The sequence below is a fragment of the Anabas testudineus genome, chromosome 22 (genome assembly GCF_900324465.2).
Source record: "Anabas testudineus chromosome 22, fAnaTes1.2, whole genome shotgun sequence".
NCBI lineage: Eukaryota > Metazoa > Chordata > Actinopteri > Anabantiformes > Anabantidae > Anabas > Anabas testudineus.
In genome coordinates, this window is record NC_046630.1 from 16240461 (window position 1) to 16262480 (window position 22020).

The 22020-nt window shown below is 40.1% G+C and overlaps 1 protein-coding gene across 1 annotated transcript in view; it reads right to left on the minus strand.

Moving 5' to 3' along the window:
• Nucleotides 1-961: 961 nt before the first annotated feature.
• The window catches only part of lrrtm4l1 (leucine rich repeat transmembrane neuronal 4 like 1), a 45073-nt gene continuing 24014 nt past the window's right edge, over nt 962-22020 (minus strand). The window contains exon 3 of the mRNA XM_026339662.1: nt 962-1860. Coding sequence (XP_026195447.1) covers nt 1795-1860 — 66 coding nt within the window. The 3' untranslated portion in view covers nt 962-1794. The remainder of the gene's footprint in view (nt 1861-22020) is intronic.

Below are 22020 nucleotides of genomic sequence, written 5' to 3' on the forward strand. Positions count from 1 at the left end.
GAGAGCACAGGCACACACACACACACACACACACACACAGACACATAAGAGAGAGCTGGAACACAAGAAATGATTAATGAATATTTTAATTTGACCAATTCATATTGCTCACCAATAAAGTTGTTATTTTCATTATAAAACATACTGTTGAAAGTGAACAAAGAATACAGCTGCTTACTAAATATCAACAAATTCAAGGAGGGGGGGAGGGGGGAGCAGAAATTTACAATAGAAAATTACCATTTTCCGGTGTAGAAAGATCATGTTTGACAGTTGTAACAATTCACGACTCAAAGCGTTTCAGATATAATTAAGAACTCATAATGGATGAAACACAAGCACACGCAGATCCGCCTACTGCAGCCTCTACAAGGGGAGAGACAGGGGTGAGTGTTTTTTTTTTTTTTTAAGGAAAAGTAAAGCAATGTAATCAACAGAAGTGATAAAATGTGAAGCGGCGCTTGAAGTTATCTTTCACACAGGAGCTTCCCAACGAAGGCTGTCATCGCAAGATCACAAGGACGTACACGTTACACACATGGAAAAAAAGCTGAGTCGGTAACGGAGCACTGCTGGACGTGAGAGGAGTTGAGGCGTCTTTTGACTTTTTGCGGATTTCTTCAAAGAGAGCAAATCCTGGATCGTTTACAACTCACGGTTGGGAGAGCCAAAAGCCAACTCGTTTGGCTCTTTGGTATTTGGCGTTGAAAATGGCAGAAACACATATTCATTTAAGTACAACATTAACAACATTATAATTTCAGAAAATTACATTTTTACCCTTGATAAGAGCTTTTTTAGAATTTTTTTTTTCCTTCTTTTGCTTCTGATTGCCCTTTCTGTCCTTTCAAATCAGACTAGACGGTCGAGGTTTGATTGCAATTAGAAACAACTTAGAAAAGAAAAAAAACTTAAAAAAAAAAAAAAAAGCAAACAAACAAACAAAAAACTTCACCATAAGTCATCGGCTGGGTAAGTCTGCTTTCGTCTGGCAACTTTTCACATGCTTCAAACTACCTCCCAGCTGCTGACTTGATTTCCACCTGATGAAGCAGATTTCTCTTTGCTAACAGGTGCACAGAAACTCAGTGACTCATCTCGTATATTTTTTTCTGCTCCAGTGAGGCACATATACACCATTTGATTAGTCTTCCTTAAAAAAAAAAAAAAAAGATAGTGAAAGATGATAACATGATGCTTCATATGGAATCAAAATATGCAAACCCACTTTAAATTATACATAGCTGTGTTAGCAGAGCCGTCAGTGCATTCCCATTAGTTCGTTGCTCAGTTTACACTTTTTAAAGCCTCTTGAATTTGGACAGTAACAAAGCCACGTTGTCCTCATGGAGACAATGAGCTGTTATAGTTAATACAGTGAGCTCCATGTTAATTATAACCAGCCGTTAGTTCTCACGAGTCGTTTTCCAAAGCTCTGCCGTTGACCGCCTTTCCACAGCCATTGATGTGAAGAGATGAAAGATGAAAATGAAATGCAGCAAAAGCTGAAAACCAAAGACCGCAGGCCAAAAAAGACATTAGAAAATCTTAAGAAAACAAAACAAACAAAAACAAAAAACAGTACTCTCTTCTCCTTGACTTGGTCCGTGGTCGCCCTTGTTAGCGTTTAGGACTATTCTTCAAGGACAAATGTGTCCTTGAAGGTGAATAATGAAAGAAGGATCCTGATGGGTTCTCTGCATATGTCTTTTGCCTGTATCCCTGTTTCGCCGTGGTTTGCTTAACCATCCAAAGCAGTTCCTTTAGTGGTGTAGGGGGGGGTGGGGGCGGGGGTTAACGGATAGTAGGCACATCTCCCAGCCAGGCACCAGGTAGGGGGCGTGGACACGTGTACTCGTTCTGGAAGAGGAAAAGAAAAAGGAAAGAGAGATAAAAAAAAACAGACAATAAAGTTAAAACCGTTTAACAGCTGGTCCGTGCCACTTACAGAGGTGGTGGTTACAATGTAAAGTTAATTACAGTGGCCAGTGATTTGATAACAGTACAATGTGGCTGTGACAGTGCCAGCAAAGCAAATTAGGGTAAGCAATTAAGCAGATGATGAAATCCCACATGCTTAGAGAGCTTAGAAGGCTGAGGTGGAGTGACTTCCTGTGTGTCTTACAGTGATTAAATAAAAAACTCAAATCAATACATTATTATGAAATACTGCATATTTCAACAGGGATACATGCACAGCGTATTTACAGGTATTTAAAACATCTCTATGGTAGGATGTTTAGCCTTACTTCAAGGGAATCGGCTTTTCTAATGTTAAAAGCATCTCTTTCATTCACACAAAAGTCCTAATGATGGTGTTTGGATAAATAGACAAATTAGCTATTAACTGTCTAAATACTGTCAAAGGATTTTAGAGATAATGAGATCAGCTCTTATTGTAATGAATACTGGTATGTGTAAACATAAAGGAATAATAAAATAAAAACATGAGAATGTGTTTAACACATAGTCTGGTGTGCTTACACCTTCAATTAATATTGTACCAATATACAGTTACATATGGTTCCAAACCTACACATGATACAAGCCGCACACATGTTTGCAGTGGAAATAGCGAATCAAAAATCATGGCAAGTGAATCATTTGGGACCTTTAAATGTCAGCGCTTTCCCACAAGTCAGCTCAAGCTTGTTGAGATGGTGTTGCAAATTAGTAAGAGATTCTGACATTTTACTCCCGTTTAAGAAGCCACGAGCTCTGAATTGATCTCTACGCTGAAAGAAGCAGAAGCACACTCAGCCAACTTTGCCTCGGAGCATTTGTGCTCTGAAACCCTCCACTATAAGACTTAACCTTTAAAAGAGCCTTATTTGCGACTTGGCTACAGGTAAATCCACATTGCCTTAATAACAAAAACGCTGCGACTTTTGCACGGCTAAGCAATTTCTAAAGCTTTCAGAATCTGCTCGAAAATTATCCCGGCTCAACTTTTTGCTGCTCAAGCTGAGATTGTTGTCAGTGTGAAGCAGATCTCTGTAACACAGGGCTTAGACGAGTATGCCCAGAGCAGAACTTTGATTTAAACGTTATCAAACAGGCTGACAAGTCTTCACTCAACTCTTTATCTACCTCTCAGGTGGATGCGAGCGAAGCAAAGAGAGCTGCACCAATTGTCATACCTCAGACAATTTCCACAGAGCGCGCAAACGGTGAAACGAGTCGCAGGCGAGGCACGGGCTGGGCTGCGAGCGCGGTCATGTGAGGTCTGAAGCAAGAAGCAGTCACACAAAAGCTCAGGCACATGATAAGACTCTGCACAGGGGGAAACAAAGTCACACAGAAACACAGCATCCCATCCGGGGGATGCAACTGTGAACGCAGCCTCTCTGTAGGTGGCTCTCGCCTTAAAGACACGGGTGATACGACTCTGCTGTAGATTGGCGATAAGGTTGTTGTCGACAATAACATCCAATCATTTAACTTTATGATTTCCTTTCTGCTATAATCATTTCTGCACAGCCCTTATGTTTGCTTCATGAACACAGACATCTGAGGTGTTGTTTGCAATAACTCATTACTATTTTCTTCAAGTGCTCGGTTAAATGACTAACTCTGTTAGGAGAGCCATCCGTCCTTTAATGGCTTTAATACAAGTTGGAGACTCCTTTCTACATCACTTTCTATCACTTCTTTGAAAGCTCTGGATGGCTGAGGATGTTTTTGTTCCCAGACTCCACCGATCTTCATCACCACCGCAGCTGGCATTCAAAACCAACCTCTTACTACCTTGGTGGTGACAAGGAAGACGTGCTGCTGCAAAGTGATGAGGAGGTTTTGTCATCTGTCACCGGGGACATGTGCTTCACTTCTACACTTTCTCAGAAATGGAACTTTAGAGGGACAGAAAGGGAACTAAAACTCTTTCAGCATTATAATATGGGAGGACTGGACAGCACTAGTAGCCTTTCACAACAAGAGCAACATTAACGAATCCTCTGCCTGTCTGTGGCAACGTCTGAACAAACTGCTGCTGCTTCCATTAGCAAAAACTAGGAGATGTCTTCCACCACCTAATCACAAGAGTTCTCGAGCAAGACAGTGGTAGGTGTACGTTGCTCCTAATGGCTAGAGCAGCACCTCGCATAGTAGCTCACTACCATCACTGTGAATTTGCAGGGGGATGGGTGAATGAGTGAGAGGAACATTGGTGCATACATGGATAAAAGCACTACATTAATGCATTGAAATGTCACATCATGTTAAATGCCGGGGCTAATGTGATGTCCAGAGACATGCCAATAGCTGACAAGATATATCCTCAGCGAGGAAGAGGGTTTGTTTACCTCTAGGACAAACATCCACTGCCCTTTGCGGATGTCTTGACACCCTTTAACAAGCTGACCTCGGGAGTGTTGTGTTAGCACATGCACTCCCTATACCTAAACAAGTTTCTTCTTTGCCTTTCCTCCCCCCCTGCCTGTGCTTCTAGTCGTTGGAAAGAAAGAAGAGACGAGAAGCTGGCAGAGATCCTGGTCATTTCCGACTGGACAATTTCCCCTTGATACTCAGAGTCTCAGAGACAACCCTAACACATTGTCACAGAGGAAAAAAAAAAAACATGACAAGCTGAGTCCAACCTGGGGCAGGAGGGAAATCGTAAGAGGAGCTGGCCTGTGAATGTGGAAATGTCCCCAGTGGTGTGCATTACTTTTGGAACACAAAGGTCACCCTTGAAAGTTTGTGATAGTGTGTGTGTAGCTATATATATACTTTGAATGAACTTATATATAAGTCCTAGTTCAAGCCATGTCTCTGTCAACGGGTGTGTCCTTGCGCTCCCCGGGCGCTGTGTGTGGCTGCCCACTGTTGTGTTGGATGTGTTAAACATTGTCAAAACAGCCTTTCAGCCATATTAGGACCAGCAAAATGTGTCCTCACTTGGACTATGTGTCCTCACTTGGTGACCTTATCCTAACACTAACCCTAATTTCTAGTCTTAACCCTGAAAATTCTCCTGAAACTTGTAAGGACCAGCTAAAATGTCCTTACAAGACTGAAATGACCTCACGACAGTTGGACACACAAGGACTCAAGGAAAAGACACATGCACACACATACACTTTGTCATTCAATGGCTATGCACGAGCTCCCCTAAGAAATAAAGACCAGTTGTTCGCAGAATTGGAACAAAGTCAGAACAAAGTACCAAAATGCACTGTCTACCCAATTCAATTACCCAATAATGTGTATATAGAAGCCCAAGCTGTGAACAAGAGGTTTCCTATTATAAATTCTAGTCTGACCTTTTTTTCGGCTTGTAGCGACGTAAAAACTTCTGAGGAAAATCATTTAAATCCATCAGTTCTCCTCCAGCATTTTTTAATATCTGTGAAAACACTGTATCTTACACATGTGACACATCCGCACAACTGAATCCACACTTTATTCCACCACCAAACAACACTGACACATGTAACTAAAAGGCTAATAGCTATACGTGTGAATTTGCTGCTGTGGAGCAATTTTAACGAAGAGCTGACGAGTTCTAAGACTGAGTCCTGCTCTTTTCATGAACACAGGTTACTCGTCCAGATCCGTACGTACTTTCATCCACCCCCTCTTATGCCTTTATGTGATTTTAATTAGGATACTAATTAGGAAGATAAAAACATAATGTAATTAGTTAGTTCTCTGTCAGGACAGCTGGAAGTAACACAGACATATGCCAGCCACTCTCAATAGGATCACAAGCGCCTTACTACACTCAGGGCTCCAATTACCCTGTTCTATCTCCCCACCCTGTCCGTGTGAAGTAGCATGTTCTTTCCCTGAAGACCATGAAAAGACTGAATGTGTCAATTTTGTGGGAGAAGTTAAATTAACGAGAAATGAGAAATATGGTGTGCACTATAATTTTGGCCTGAAATGCGTTATTGTAGCGAGGTCTACGTGCGAGCACCGCGGCTCTTTGGGGATTGTGCATATGTGCAATGCGTATTTGATTTAGATGAACAAACTCTGTGAAATGAGATCATGAAAAACATGTATAAGCTTTAATAGACACATGCGATGCAGATGAATTATGGCCGATTAAAACACCACAACCAGGCTTAATTCTGCTTTGAGAAGAGAAAAGAAAAGAAGAAAAGACCAAAAAACAACAATTCACTAACAAAACCCTTTGTGGGGAACTGATGCTTGTGTAAGCTCTTGATGTCTGCAACACACTTTCTCTTAAGCTGTCGCTCTCCCTCGGACACACAAACACACACAGTCCTCTGATTAATCAATCATTCATTGTTAATAAATTGCCGCATCGATTTATCTTCGCTTGATACATCAGTAGATGCTGAAAGGATCAGTGTAAAAGCCGCTGTGATCAGCGACGTCCATGAACGTGTAGAAGTTGGTTTGAAAGCCCGTGAAAATAAAGTGTATAATAATAGTCTTCCTGCTAATGGTCAGATAAACAACCATTTATTTAAGGCTTTTAGTTTTGCTTTTCAACAAGGTCACAGCAGCAGCCATGCCTGGCAATTAGCACAACATATTAATGATGCAATGATTCATGTATCATAAGAAAATCTAATTATCTTAATCGCCTTTTTTGTGTGTTTGTTGCCTTTTTTTTAATGTGACTTGTGGCTCTCAGTGGTTATTTCCACAAATAATTCCTGTGAGAATATGCCATCCTTAAATTAAATGGTGGGGAATAATATACAGTAGAGTGCACACAATTTTAGTCTTGTTTTCTAATGCATCCCCCCCTCTCTCATGTGTACCCAGATTAATACTAGCGCTGAGAGCATGAGTGTATGAATATATAAATCTTGACAGCAAGTGCGATATTTTGCCTCTGGCCGCACTTTATGACTTAGAAAGAAGAAAGCAAACTTTGCAATGACAGTATTGAGAAACTTGCAGGATACCAATAAAGGAAAACATACGCTAAGCATATTGTGCAGTTATAACATCACAGATCATTAAAACGTGCACAAACAGAGGCAATAAACTGTAGTTCATCCATTGATATTCAGTTTGATATGCACCAAAAAGGTAAACTAAATCAAACTGGAACTGGTTTCTAGCAAAAGCTGCTTTAAATTTAGTGCTTTCACTCTAGTATGAAGATGTCAGTGCCACTACACACTACATCCTGAGTTTAACTGTGTTTGCATTACAATATCTGTGTTCTTCCCAAACATCACAACATGGGTTTCATTAGAAGCGAGTATACACTGACCCACATCTAAGTGGGCCAATGAGGGAGCTGCTTTAAATGAGCATCATTTGTAGATAAACACAAAGCAATTTTGTGTGTGTGTGTGTGTGTGTCTGTATGCACTGAGCGTGAGATGCAAACCGTGGCCTAAAGGTAGAGCTCAAAGAGCTCCCTGAGGAAATCTGATCCGCTGAGTTGTGGCTTGGAGCACAGTAAACAGGCCCATGATGAAATGCGTCAACGTTTGCACAGACATGCATGTTTATCCGAGTGTGAGTGTTTATGATTGATGATGATTGTGATCAATGCCACTGATGGATGACCACATTAGGAGCAGCAGGTCTCCCCCGAAGTCATGCTGTGTATATATGATGTGGTACTCAATAAATTCTATTTCACATGTCCAGACCACAGAATACGCAAATAAATTAAGCAAGCAATATTTTCTTACCCTGGGATCACCTAAGGGCTAATCCCCATAGGGGTACGTTGTGTTGGGGACGGGGGGTAGAGAACGTGGTCAGTGTATCATCCATTACTCTTGTTACCCCACTAATGGTACACACACATTAGCCAACAAACTGATGCATCATCAAATTAAAAATCTCTTATTATGATTAAGCATTTTTTAGATGTAGTCATTTGTTGTTAGTAATACTTGCTGTGTTTTACTGTGTTGCTATGCAACGTGTAGCCCAGCCAAACATCAAAAGGCTGATATCAGCTTGACAAGTTTACGCCTATGACTGGATAACAGTTATTTCAATTTTTAAGCCTTGACCAATTTCGAAAAATAGGTTTCACCACGCAAAGGTCGAGTAATAATCTGCTCTGACATCATGAACACAGTTGAGCTACAAGAACACAGAACAGTGTCGCATCACAGACAACAGGAAATGAAGAGGAGCTCTCCAACCCAGATATGCATCATCTAACTTTCCCCCTCTTACATGCACAGCCTGCAGATTGAGGTATCACCACCTATTTCTTCACCTCACTTCAGTCATCACACGCACGCACACACACACACATGCACACACACACACACACACGTCTCTCTCCTTCTCCTTCTCCTTCTTCACACTCAAACTTGTGAACTCTCCCCATCCCCTCATTATCTGTGCAGGTAAAGACATGTTCACCTCAGCAGTTCTGACCATGCTTGCCTTTTACCTTTCTCCTACATCTGTTCTTCGAAGCTTCACAGCACCTACAGTACATAAACAAGTTGCTGGGATAACACCTGTTTTATTTTATATTAAATATATATATATATATATATATTTTTTTTTTCCCTTTGTACCATTGTGATAAAGTGATAAATGGTGCAAAGCCAACATCTTTTTACTTAACCTCAGCAAAACCATGGAGCTGGTTATGGATTTTGGGAGGAAGCAGCAGCAGCAGCAGCAGCAGCAGGGGAAGAGCTTTACATCCCAAAGAACCAATGAACTTAAGGTCCATATCAGAGACACATCTTGATAACAAAGGGAGGAAAAGATTTTTCCTCTTCTCTTCTGCTAATGTGGAAATTGTGCAAAACAAAATAAACAACATATACTGCGGCTAGCTACTGGTGCCTCCCACAGCTTTTCTAAATAAACAGTAATTATACTTATACACTTTCTATTCTGCCACATTCTTCTGCATCAGTTCGTTTATATATGTGCAGATAACTTTCACTGTGGTTATACATCCCTCTATAGAAACTCGTCAACCTAAATGCAGTGGTGGTTTATTCCAGTCGCTGTTCGATTTCGTTTTGATGGGAGGCCCTATTTATACGAGCTGCCGTGCACAGAGGGGGCGTAAAATAAAATGGACGAGGAAAAATAAACACTGGAGACAAAGCCAGCAGCAACAATGCACAGGGTGTGACTGCAGGCGTTTTCTTGACCCACCAGTTTGAAGCAAACCATGATTTTCCCACTAGGAGACCTAAATACTTTGTATGCTGGTGTTATGGACAGCATCCTAACAAGGGTATCACCGACTGGTCTTGAAACTGCCCTGTTAAGGACTATAGAGCTTTACAGAGAGTGGTGTTCCCTCTGATGTGCAGCCCTGCTCTGAGGGAGGAACGCATGTGGAAGTGCTGAACTAAACTTGGATTTAATGTGGTTGGGGTAAAAAATCCAGTTAGAATACAGTTTGTGGCCAGCAGACCACTTAAGTTTGTGCTATGATCTTGTTGAGTAGAGGCGCTGTGTCACAGAGTAGACTCACAGAGGAGCACTTGTTGCAGCGCAGAGGTAATTACTTCTTAAATTTTCTAACCAACCAGAGAAACTGCAGTGATTTCGACTTCATTATGAAGATCTGCTGCTTTCCATCTGCAGTTTAATGTAACTTGATCACGACTAAGCTGTGCAGACTGTGGGAAAGCGTAGCAGATGCTGGAAGAGCGTAGCAGGGAGAAAGAGAAGAGTGGATTGGATTTTGAGTCTCAGATGCTGCGAGTGCCTAAAAATAAACATACATGTAAAAAGTTAAAAGCAATAATGCTGTAGTGGATGTTGTTGCACTGTAAGCTCTGTCATAATTAAATTAAGTAAATATGCATCAATAAACACTTCCTCATTGTGACCTAATATGTTTGCAATTATGCTTTCTTCAAAATGTATTTGCTTACATGTTTTGGAGACAGTGTTTCCACAGACACAACATATATGATATGATGTGATATTTACCATATTGTTCAACACAGAGAATCTCAGACAAATCTTCCCTAAGATTCTTTGTCCTCAGCTTTGTCTTGCACATCAACCCTGTACAAGATTTATAGTGTGTATAGTTTTGTATAGTTTGCATCATTGTTACTATTTTGTATCATGCTTTTGTGCTTTTGTCGTCAACAGTCTTTCAGCGGCGTCTTAAGAGTGCGCCGCACTGCATTTGGCCTCACATACTATTAATAAAATATAACACTTTGAGGCCTTGAATTCAAAGCTTGATAGTACCTTTAATAAAAGGAATGGTTTGTTTTTAACAATGCCCGCACTGACTCTGTCCACCCATACATATTACTGTCAAGCTTATATGACTGAAACACTGCAGAAAAATGACACTTACACAACTTTCTACCATGTCTCTCTCTACACTGTTTGATCACATTGCGTAGCCCTACTGTGAGCTGCGTTAATAAAAGACTGTGTCGTGTCTGTTTCAATCCAAATCCCGCCCTCCCCCACGTCTTCTGGGGCCCAATTGGAAATTGAACAACGCAGGGGTTCTGCTTTGGTTATGTGGGCTCCCCGCAGATCCTCTCGTCATCTCAGCTCGGGACATTCCCTCAGCTCTTCTCTATTAATGCTCAGCTTCCACTACTAGGTTTCTATACCGGTTTGAATAAAAACACGTTTGACCGTCTTCAAGAACCTGTGACCTGTAGTTGGAAGTAGTGGATGATATGTGAGTAGCAGCTAAAAAGCGACAATTGATGACTCATGGAGTAGTGCCACAAGGCTGAGGTCAATTTTTCTAATTTTCTATTATTGACTTTTATTTTTACATGAGAAATTAAACTGATCATTGTCAGACAGACCGTAATGACTCGTTATGTGAAATAACTCAATAATAACTAATTGAGGGAGGAAAAAGTCGCACTAAATAAGTATTCATGCACATTATGTCTGTGGTGAGAGACAGTTCAATTAATCAACATTTTATACGAATGAAAAACTCATTCCTGAAGCCACACGTGGGAGCTAAAAGGCTGATCTGTGATTCCACGTAATATAGTGCAAAACTATGCAGCAGCAAATCGATCTAACAAAATCATTAGCAGACAAAGTGACAAAATGTCACATATTTTTGAGTTTGTAGATTTTTTTTTTCTCACACTGACTTCGTAAACATCTTTATATAGAAACAAAGTCTGCGCTTGTTTACTTAATGAAATTCAGTCCAGGCCCCTCTCGAAGCAATACAATGCATTTTAATATGATTAAGTATGATCGAATGGTTGTAAACACTTTTATTATTCCATTATTTCTGCTGGACAGTATTTTGGCCACGGGTTGCAGGAAGGCATTTTTGGCATCAGTAGAGAGAAAGATGTAAATTAAAATGAACTCCTTCACTTTATAATGATCATGATAAAAACCTTTTTAGATGATTAATTACATTCTGTATAGAAGGATTTTGGTAGAATCTGGTTCCGTTACAATAAAGTAAAATCACCTCTGAAAACAAAATAATGTAAATATCAGAGTAAATAAATGTAAATTTGAAGAAATTCAAGAACCCAAAACTGGTATTTAAGGCCAAATGTTGAAGATGTGAAATGGTTCCCCCCTCTGTGAAAGACTGACAGGATCTCTCCGTGACCATTACGAGGAGGAGGAACGACAACATCAAGCAAGTAGTTCAGTAAATGTGCACCTGACTTGAAAAATTGTGAACCCTTCCTTTATATAAATCAGTTGATGGTCTGTTTAGGTCCACAGCACTTTATCAGCTCTAACTGCGTACAGGTGTACTGTACACAGGTCAAGTCCTCGTCTGGTCAGTTTCTCTTGTGTTAAAGTGTATTTTTGCATGTTGAGTTTGTGCTGGCTTTAACCAGGTCGGCTTGGGAATGGCTTTAAAGTTTTAGTAGTTACTAAATAACTCAGGAAAAGTTAAAGTTAGAGGTGGACTTCTGGAAAAAGTGACTGTGTATTAAACATCCACAATAAAAGACAGATGGATGGATTGAAATGTCAACTTTGGGCCCATTTACAACACTATTTCAGCTCAGACAACAATCTGTATCTACTCATCTCATTCAAGCTATCCTTCCACTCTGGAAAAACAATTTTCTCACATATTGTGTCCGGGCCATTTGCATTCGACGAGAGTGGTGCAAATTATATGAAATCACAGGAGACCAGGCTCCGAGTGAATGGTGTCTCATTCAGCTTTTCGGTACTTGTTAAAAGAACAGGAAAGCATTACTCACACACTTTTCCAACCCCCGAATCTGAAATGCCTTTGACCTTTTTAATCAAAAAGGCTGCTTGTCAAAAGATTTCTATTGCTCTATTACTCTGATAAGGATCAGGGTTGGATTGAATAAACTGTCTTCTCTTTTGATAACATATCATTTTTATCTCATTACAGCAAAAATACACGACCCACTTTTGATGTTTTATGAGGGGCAAATGTTCACCATTCCACATCAGCTCCTGTAAGAGTGATAAAACTCATACTTAAACAAATTATACGACATAACGTGTGTCTAACAGAGACTGATGTGCGGAAATACACATAGCTGGACTCTGGCTGAGGCCTCTTATTAATCCAACCAAACACAAACACACATTTTTCTTCAGGGTTCTAGTTATCTGGCCAAAGGGACCAACCATGTTGAATTAAGTTCTATTTTGTCAAATTTGTTCAGTCTAATTAATTCATTAGCTACAATCCTGAAGCAATGCCAGTGACAAAAATTTGTTTTTTTTTCCTACTCATTTTTAATGTCTTTGGACACTAGCGGAAAATAAAAGGCATGCAATTGTCGTTTTATCTATCATTTATGAAATGTTCCTCACGCAGATCCTGTTTGTGTGGTTCAGATCATCTGTGACTTTCTGACATGATAGGACTTGAGCCTGAAGAACTGCCAAATTGCTGCGGGAGACATCTTTTTCGTTTCCCCTCCCCTTTCCCATTATGAGTGGCTGTTGACACTTGCCAGAGGGTGCACTAGTGCAATTAGCACTCCTCCTGCAACTACAAGTGACAGTGTCATACACCACTGTTAATATAGCAGGTGCAATGTGACATTTAACGGAAAGTGGAGTGCAAATGATATCATGAACCTGAACGTGATACCTTGAACTTTTAAAACACAGTGGTAGAAAAACACTAGAAGGATGCTCTCACAAAAGATAGTGTTGTATCTCATGGGGGGGGGGGGGCCCTATGACATAACTCCTGGACATAACAACTTATGTATACTTCAAGTATAAACATGTTAATTGTGGATTTTAGCAATAACAGTGATTTTGCATTTTGCAGTGAGTTCCAGCAAATTATCTCTCTTCCCGCAGAAGGCGATCAATTTTCAACCTCATGCTGGCCGCCAAAAGCTAATCCACATGTGATTGCGGTTTAAGTGGAGAGGTTCTGTGTGGTGCAGTGTTAGCAAGCCGCGTGTGGAGAGATGGGCAGTAAAGTTCATGATGGGTAACCTCTTAAAGTGTTACTCACATCATTAGTTTTTATAAGAACTGATTAAATGAGAGGGGAACTACTTTAGTGGAATTAGGGCTAAATATGACTTTATATTTGCTAACATCCGCTCCAACCCAAGAATTTTACCATCATAAAACACTGAATGTTGTGCAGCTGAGCAAAAGTGAGACAACCAACCAACTCATTATACTCACAGCATATACTGTAACATAACCAGCCCATTCTAATAATCATATGTATTAGGTTGTGTTTATATTGCACATATCATATTGCTGAAATCCTTTTTTGTATATACCACTCTCAAATTCCTTCTTTCTTTCACTTCCCCACTGATCTGTACAGCAGCTCGGTCTTTTTTACTACTGTTTTCACTATCTCTGCATTGCTACTTCCTGTGCTGTGCAGTGACAATACAGTTTAATTTATTCTAATCTAATAGCAGGACGGTTTCATTTTATTTTGACTGCTTTGCAATTATAAGTAGAGCTGAATAATATAGCCTCAAAAGCGTGTGGTGATATTTTTAGGGACATTTGCCATGATGATATTTATAAAGATATATAAAGATAAATAATATTACTGCGATGGCAGCTCGCAGGCAGCAGCGCACATTTTCCATCTTCCTTTCCCAGCGAGCTACTGTCTTTGACTGTGTTTATGTGCACTTACTGTAAGTAAGCAGGTTACTCAGAGAAAGCAGCTTTCTTAAGTAGTTGAGGAGTTTATTTGCACTGAAAAACCTACAGGATATTGGATATCTGCGTATACATGCAATCTGATTTTACCTCCATCCCCTGACTTACTTTTTGAGCATGGCTCACAGATTTTAACTGTATAGTGACAGAAATTGCTACTTTCTGGCTTTTCTTATTTCTGCTGTGTTTGTGTAGCTGCAAAGTGACAGTGCAGGGGTAGAGAGGAAAAGAGAGTGGAGAGACACAGCTGATAACCAGAACTATCTGAATAAAAAGAAAAATTTACGATGGAAAGATGAAAAGACTGGTTTAGATTTAGAGTCACTTCTGTATACATTTCATTTTCATCTGGACTTCAGGCGGACTGTGATTTACAAAATGAGGTGGCATCGCTCCCTAATAATCTCTTCCTCATTCAGCCAAAAGCTGCTCTTATTTACATTGATATAAAGAATTCAAACTGGAAGATGTAAGTCTATAAACAGTATTTTAGATCGAAAATTGCATGATATATTTTGATACTACACTGATATGTATTAAATATTAACCTAGAATCTAATTGCAATTTTACTACATTTCACTTTTCAGTCTGATATGATGGTCATAAAAGTGTATTAATAAATTAGCCTGCCTAAATCATTTTAAGCCTCCAAGCGATCAAAGTCACTGTTTGTTTCTGAGAGACGTATGCCTGCAGGCCAAAGTGGAGTCTTGTTGTGCTTATTTTCACCCTGAACAGTCAGAAATGCTGGATAACAAAGCGATCTGGTTGGGATTAGGTATAGAAATGTCGGGGTTAAGTTTAGGGACTAAACCTACCCGCTGACTTATTTTGAGAGTGTTAATGGTTGGTCACCCTGTAATATCACCCCGTATGATACGGACTGTGTGTACGGTTTAAGGGAGGGGGACGAGTACGCAAGGATTATAGGAAACTACGAAAACAGAGAACTAAGGTGGGTGTCACAGCCTACAAAGCAGCAAAACACAGACAAGTACACAAAAACTCCCAGATGGCGAGACAAAGAAAAAACAACAAGTACAAACCAAAAACCACTGCTCAGAGGCAGGAAAACACTCACGGGAACAGGTAACAATGTCCAGAGTTCACGAGGGGGGAACATAGTCCAGGGATCCAGAGGGGAAGCACCAAGCCAGAGGTCCAGGGGGGGAAGCAAGACAGGGGCGGAGGAGGAGTGAGCTGAGCAGGCAAGGTGGCAACAGTCAGGAAAGCACGGCAAGAACCACAGGCTGAGACGAAGAAACAAGAGGGGAATGACCGATCAAGGGAGGAAGGTCTGAGAGAGTTTAGTATGTGAGGGAACACAGGTGGTCCAATATCCGCTATGCAGAGCGAGGAAGAAACGGCTGTTGGCGGAGTCCAAGGGGAATGAGGGGGCAGTGAGGGAATCCTCACTTGGCCGACCGGGCCGAAACCATGACACTGTGTTGATCGTATATTGCTGTTGTTCCAAAGAACCCACATCTCTTTTAAACTGATACAGAAGTTGCAGTAGAAGTTATCACAAACTTCTTCTACTGTGCCATTTAAGGATGTTTGTCTTGATTTGTTCGAGAATGTTTATCATGTGGTTTCAGAATGATATAAGCAGTTGTAAATTGTTTTGTCAGACTTACAGGCACGTACTGGTGATAATCTATTCAATACATTTTGTTCAATTCATACTAAAAATAATTCAAATATATAATTTAGATCATTGTTTTTGAAAACAACAAAACATTTTCTCTTTTGTTTCAATGAAAAAAAAAAAAAAAAAACTCAGAACAAACTTCCTACAACATCATGTCTATAGGGCACCATTTAAAACTGTGTGAACTCCACAAATGCCTCCGCTCTCTTCTGAAAACTATGCTTTAATAATTCAAACAGTTGCAGAGAAAGAGCGCCTGAGTCGTGTGAAATTAAAATTAATGTGACAAGACTTAACAATAATAATAAAAACATTCAGCCCGTAGAACTTACAATAGAATAAAAGGCCTATTTTGCCTAAGAGCACAAAAACGGGTGGATAATGTTCAAAATGACCAAGGACGGGCAAAAAAAAAAAAAAAAAAGTCCTTCAAGTCAGACTGAATGTTCTCGTCGCCAATGAAAACAGTTGTGTGACTTGTGATGAATGAACATGCTAGCTTAGTAGGCCTTGGAGCACACAACAACGATGTGTGCCGTGAGCTACAAAGCAGTAAAGCGCGTAACCCCAGACAAGAAACTAATTTTGAAAACCATGTCTCTCTTGAAGAGATAAAAAAAAAAAAATAATTATCTGAGCTTTTATGGGTTCCTCTTCAGAGCTTCACGAGTTGACAATGAAGCACACTGTACTGTAGGTCTGACATAGAGTGCTTTGTCAGTTAGTTTATAGTGATGGTAGACTGGTCATTGCTGTAAGTCTCCTGCAGCCATGTTCTCCCTGCACACAGATGATTTCATGACACATTGCCTGATTACACATTATCCAACAACCTCACAGTGGTATAAATAGCACTCAGAATGGCACGGTGCCTCCTTCGTTCCTCTTTGATTCCAGCTCATTTCCCGCAGAATTTATTTTCCCACATTGTCTAAACTCAGTTGGCACATAGTGAGCAATAAAACTGCAAATGAGGAATCAAAGGTGCTACAAGGGATGGTTTAATGAGGGAAATGGGTGAATAGTGAAGGCTGATGCTCCACAACTCAAACTCACTATTCTTTCCAGTATAAACTGATTTCGACTTTCATTTTACAAACAAATGAGATGCCACTGTGGCCACCTTTTACAGTCTCTACCGTGTCACGCTGTCATTTCATTTGTCCAGATCTATTGTTCCTCTAATTTACCTACAGAAATACAGAATCTTTACAAATCTATTCTATTGTAAACCTGTTATTAATAACATCAGCTCATGCTGATGCTGTTGTACTGTATCTAACCTGTGTTTAGATCTTACAAGGTTTTTGTCCATTATCCATTTCTTTCCCTAACTCGGACCAAAGTGCCTTTGTTTCCTAAACCTAACCACACAAGTCGAACTCTGGTCTGCCATGGCATAGTCTTTAACTTGTATACCAGCCATCCAGTGCAGTCACAGAGGACAGGGTTTTACCTCCTCTTTAAAATAACAGGGAGAAATTATCATAATGTTTGTTAATAATTTAGCTTAGTGTTGACTAACTGGTTTTTAGTATTCATCTAAGGTCTCACTCTGAGAGGCTGTGAGGTAATTACTGGATAATAAAGAAGTCAATTGCAGTTTACATGTCTCTCTAGACTCAAATTCTAATACTTTCATCCATGAGCACAACTGTACATTTGTGTCTTTGCCAAAACAAAGGTTCATTTTGACGTTACCAAGGTATTGCGCTGGCAACAATGGGACAGGCGTGAAGTCACAGTAATCTCTTATCCATGACTTCATGTGGATGCTTGTTCAGTGGTAAACAGAAAATGTTGGCATGCTATCCTGCAAAACTAAGATGGTGAATGAGGTATAGAGCAATATACCTGTCAACGTCAGCATGTTAGCATTGCCACTGTGAGCACATTCCTATAATTGCTCTGGCATTTAGCTCAAAGCACTACTGTGCCTAAGTACAACCTCACAGAGAAGCCGGAGAGGCCGTAGGCTCTCATGCTCATTTCTTTGAAGGACACATTCAGATTTAGAGTACAATATTTATACTACAGGCAGAAATAGATGACGTCAATATTGTAATAACACCAGCTAAAAAAACAAAACAACACCTCAACAAAACCAATAAAATGTTTAATAAGCCTTTAGTCTGGATAACAAAGTGGAGCTTGTCCTTCTTATGCAATGTAGGTGTAAGGAATTAATTCATGGCCACTTTGGTTGGGAAAAGTCTTTTACTAGCTAATGGTGAGAAAAGTCAATTGCAGTTTCTCAAAGCTCAATGGACAATCAGACCAACAATAACAGCTTAAAATGTTGACCAGAGATTAGCGGTATTCATAATTAATATCGCAACCGTAATTTGGATAAATTACAATGTCTAGTGGCCGTAGTAAATATGACGCAGTCACACTGAAGGAGTGGAGAAGTTTAAGCCAAACCATGGCATCTTTACTAAACGTTCCCATTTTGTGCTGAAATCTAACCAAACCACTGCTTGCACAGACAAAAAAGTGTGCACACACCATTTTATTATCATTTGCAAAGATGGTGGGGACCATTTTGTTGCTTAGGACCTACAGGATCAATTTCAGCAGACACTTTATCGAAAGAGGGAGTGTAGGGACATATAATTCACAGTATGGTCATTTAGGTTGGAGGACTTGTTGTTCTTTTAATCTTTATTTTCCATTTAGAAATACTGGAAAGTTTTGCAGGATAAATTATTGATTGTTCATTTGACATCCATTCCCTTTCAAAGTCCTCCCTTATGAATAACGCTCTTCTGACTTTTAGACCTAAGCAAACAAGCTTAATTTCTCTTCCTTGCTTTATTGCTAACCCCTAACAATAAAGCTCTTAAAAGTAAAAAAAAACAACCTTTTTTGGTCCCTGATGGGGGTGTCAAAATTGTTGTTGAACTGTTCTGTCACTGAACTCGTCAGCGTATCATCAAATTGTTGCAGCACTACAGTATATTTACACATTCACCTCGACTTACCTGTACAGCTGCTTTGTAAAGATCCTGTGGGAGTGTATGTAGGACGGTGTGTTGTTTATCTCAATTAACACTGAGCTATGCAGTGTAGTAATGTCATAATAGCTGCAGTAACATTTATTCCCATTCAGTATCTGCACATTCGAGTTTGTGTATGTAATCGCACAGCTTTGCAGTTATGAAGAATAAGCTGTTTGTGTATTTTCGACAGAACAAGTGAAGGTGGGTGGGTTGATGCTACTGTTATCTGAGGATGAAGTATACAGCGACTGCCAAAGCCTGAGGCAAGAGGGAAAGGGGGGCAGGTAGGAGATTACAAAATTCAATTTAGGGCAATAGAGGGGGTGGATCTTTTATATAAGGTGCTACTGAGCTGTTTTCCTTTTTCAGTCTAAGACGCAGACACACACTCCCAAACGCGTTTTTCAAAAATCCCTCCCTCTCTTTGTTTTTGTTGTGATAGCCAGTAAAACTGAAGATCCCTATTTGTCTTAGCTGCAGGGCCAAGCCAGGCTGCAGATGCTGCTAATAATACACTGCTCATTGGGGTTTGTGTTGAGTATGTATGACTGTATTTCTGTATAGGTGCTAGGAAGGGGTGCCTGGGGTAAAGAGCCACGTTTACAGCATTTCAGCACATGCATCATCGTCCAGGACAGCCTAGGCGGGGAAGAGTTCTTTTGAGGATGACCCAGCTATCGAGGGAAGAGGGCATGAAATTGCACCTCTGCGATAGTTAAGAGGTTGTTGGGCTGAAAAAAATGAAAATACTTCTCACCGAGGGCTTTGCTGGCATTGCCGTCCGAGCAAGCTGTTCTCGCCTGCATTTTGAAACGGGCAAAAACCCGAAAGTGTCTTCTCTGTTTTGTCAGCTAGAAAAACACTCGAATCAAGCAGAGAAAAACATATATCCTACAATTATTAGCCCCCCCCATCACCATTAATAGCTGTTCAATTTTTTTGGCTGACGGGAGCAGCATGATCTTGCTCCCACACGAGCTGGGAGTTTGGAAACGGCATCGAAGAGTAACAGAAAGCTTTCTATTAGCCATAAAAACCTCTTAATAATTCAATCTTTTAAAACTCGATCTTGCTTGATCATAGGAATTTAATATTTTAAAACCAGAGAGGATCTCATGATGTACACATTAAAAGCTGCTCTGCCTGGAAGGAAGATTTTTTTTGGCGGGGGGTGGGTAGGGTAGTAGAGTAAATGATTTAACTGGAATATGGAAAACGGGGCCTACTGTATATTCATTCAGATCTCTCTCTCCAAAGTACGCCTGCTTGCACTTAAGCTCTTAATAGTTCCTTAAAACTGATGAGGTAAAGGGGAGAGGGAGCGGAAAATGAAAGTGTTCTTCTAAATGGTTTTTGGAGGAATGGCTGTCAAGTGGAACGGGACTGGAGGGGAAATTAGCCAGGGGACATGCAAAGTGAGCGTTGTGGCTGTGTGGGGCTGTGTGACATCCTTCTCACTTCAAAATCTGCTGGGGAAGGGAGGGTGGGGTGTGAGGGTACAGGCACAGTATCTCAGAGATGCAGGGAGTGCTTGAGGAAAGGACCAGAGAGAGATGGTGAACTGGCAAATCTGCTTTATTTCTGCCTCTCACAAGAAACAATCACAACCTCAGTTACCTAGTAATGATTTATTTTGTGATCGTACAGAATTTCTTTTAATCTACCCATCCTCTCAAAGGTGTTTATTTTTACTAACCTTTTAACCTGAAGTACTAACCAAGTCACTTTTTGTTAAAACTAACAACAGTGGCAAGAAAAAGTATGTGAACCTTTTGGAATTTCATGGTTTTGTGCATTAATTTGTCACAAAATGTGATCTGATCTTCTTCTAAGTCAAGAGTATTAACAAATATAATGTGCCTAAAATCGTAACACAAAAAAATCACATCTTTTTATGTTTTTATTGAGAACAACCACAAAAACCTCATAGTGCCAGTGGCTACTCTACCAAGAAGTGGATGGTCAGTCAAAATGACCCCAAGAGAATAACAAACATTATTAATGTGGTAAAGAAACAACCCTGAGTGACAGCCAAAGATTTAAAGCCATCATTGGAACTGGCTAACATCTGTGTTCATGAGTCTACAGTACATAAAACAAGCAGGGTGTCTATGGCAGGACAACACGAAGGAAGCCAATGCTTACTAGAAAGAATATTGCTGCACACCTGAAGTTTATCAAATAGCACACTGACACTCCACAGCAGTATTGGCTAAATGTTTTGTGGACTGATGAAACTATATTGACCTATTTGAAAAAAACACACAGCACTACATCTGATGTAAAAAGGTCACAGTAACCATCATGAAAACATCATCTCAACTGTAAAGTATGGTGGAGGAAACATCATGATTTGGGTCTGCTTTTCTGCACCAGAGTCTGGCCAGCTTGCAGTGACTGAGTGGAAGATGAATTCCCCAAGTTTTTCAAAATATTATTCAGAATAATATGAGAATGTCTGTACATCAGCTAAAATTCTGTAGAAGTTGGGTGATGCTACAGGACAATAACCTAAAACACAACAGAATGGCTTCAGAAAAAGAAAATCTGCCTTTTGGAGTGACCAAGTCAGAGCCCAGACCTCAACCCAAAAGAGATGCTATAGAGCTTTAATAGAGCCACACACACGAGCCGCCCAAAGAATATGACCGAGCTAAAGCAGTTCTGCAGGAACAATGAGCTAACATTTCTGCTGAACAATGTGCAGATCTGATCCACAGCTACAGAAAGCGCTTGGCTGAGGTTATTGCTGCCAAAGGGAGGGTCAACCTGTAATTAATTGTAAAGGATTGACAAAGTATTTCCACTAGCACTATAAGGTTTTTATGTTTGTTCTCAATAAAAGCATGAAAGATCAGAATTTTGTTGTGTTATTATTTTAGGCACATTATATTTGTTAATACTCTTGACTTAGATGAAGTTCAGATCAGATTTTATGACAAATTAATGCAGAAAACCATGAAAGTCTATAAAGGTCACACACTTTCTTGCCGCTGTATATATTTACAGCACTGTTAGTGCACGGTTTGTACTCGGAAGACACAAATGATCATCTCGCTGATAGCTTAAGCATTAGGTAGGTGTCAAGGATTGTTGAAACTGATATATTTTGCTGTTTAATTTGGAGGATTTGCTGGCTAACTGCATTTTCTTGTACTTTGCTATATTTATCCCACTCATCAGAGCATTTCAGCTTCAGTCTGCTGCAATCACAGCCCACAAAATGTACAGTACTGTAAACACACCAACGATGAACCGAGCGAACCCCTGGAATGCGGCATCATTAGTGAATTGCTGCATGTAGAGAA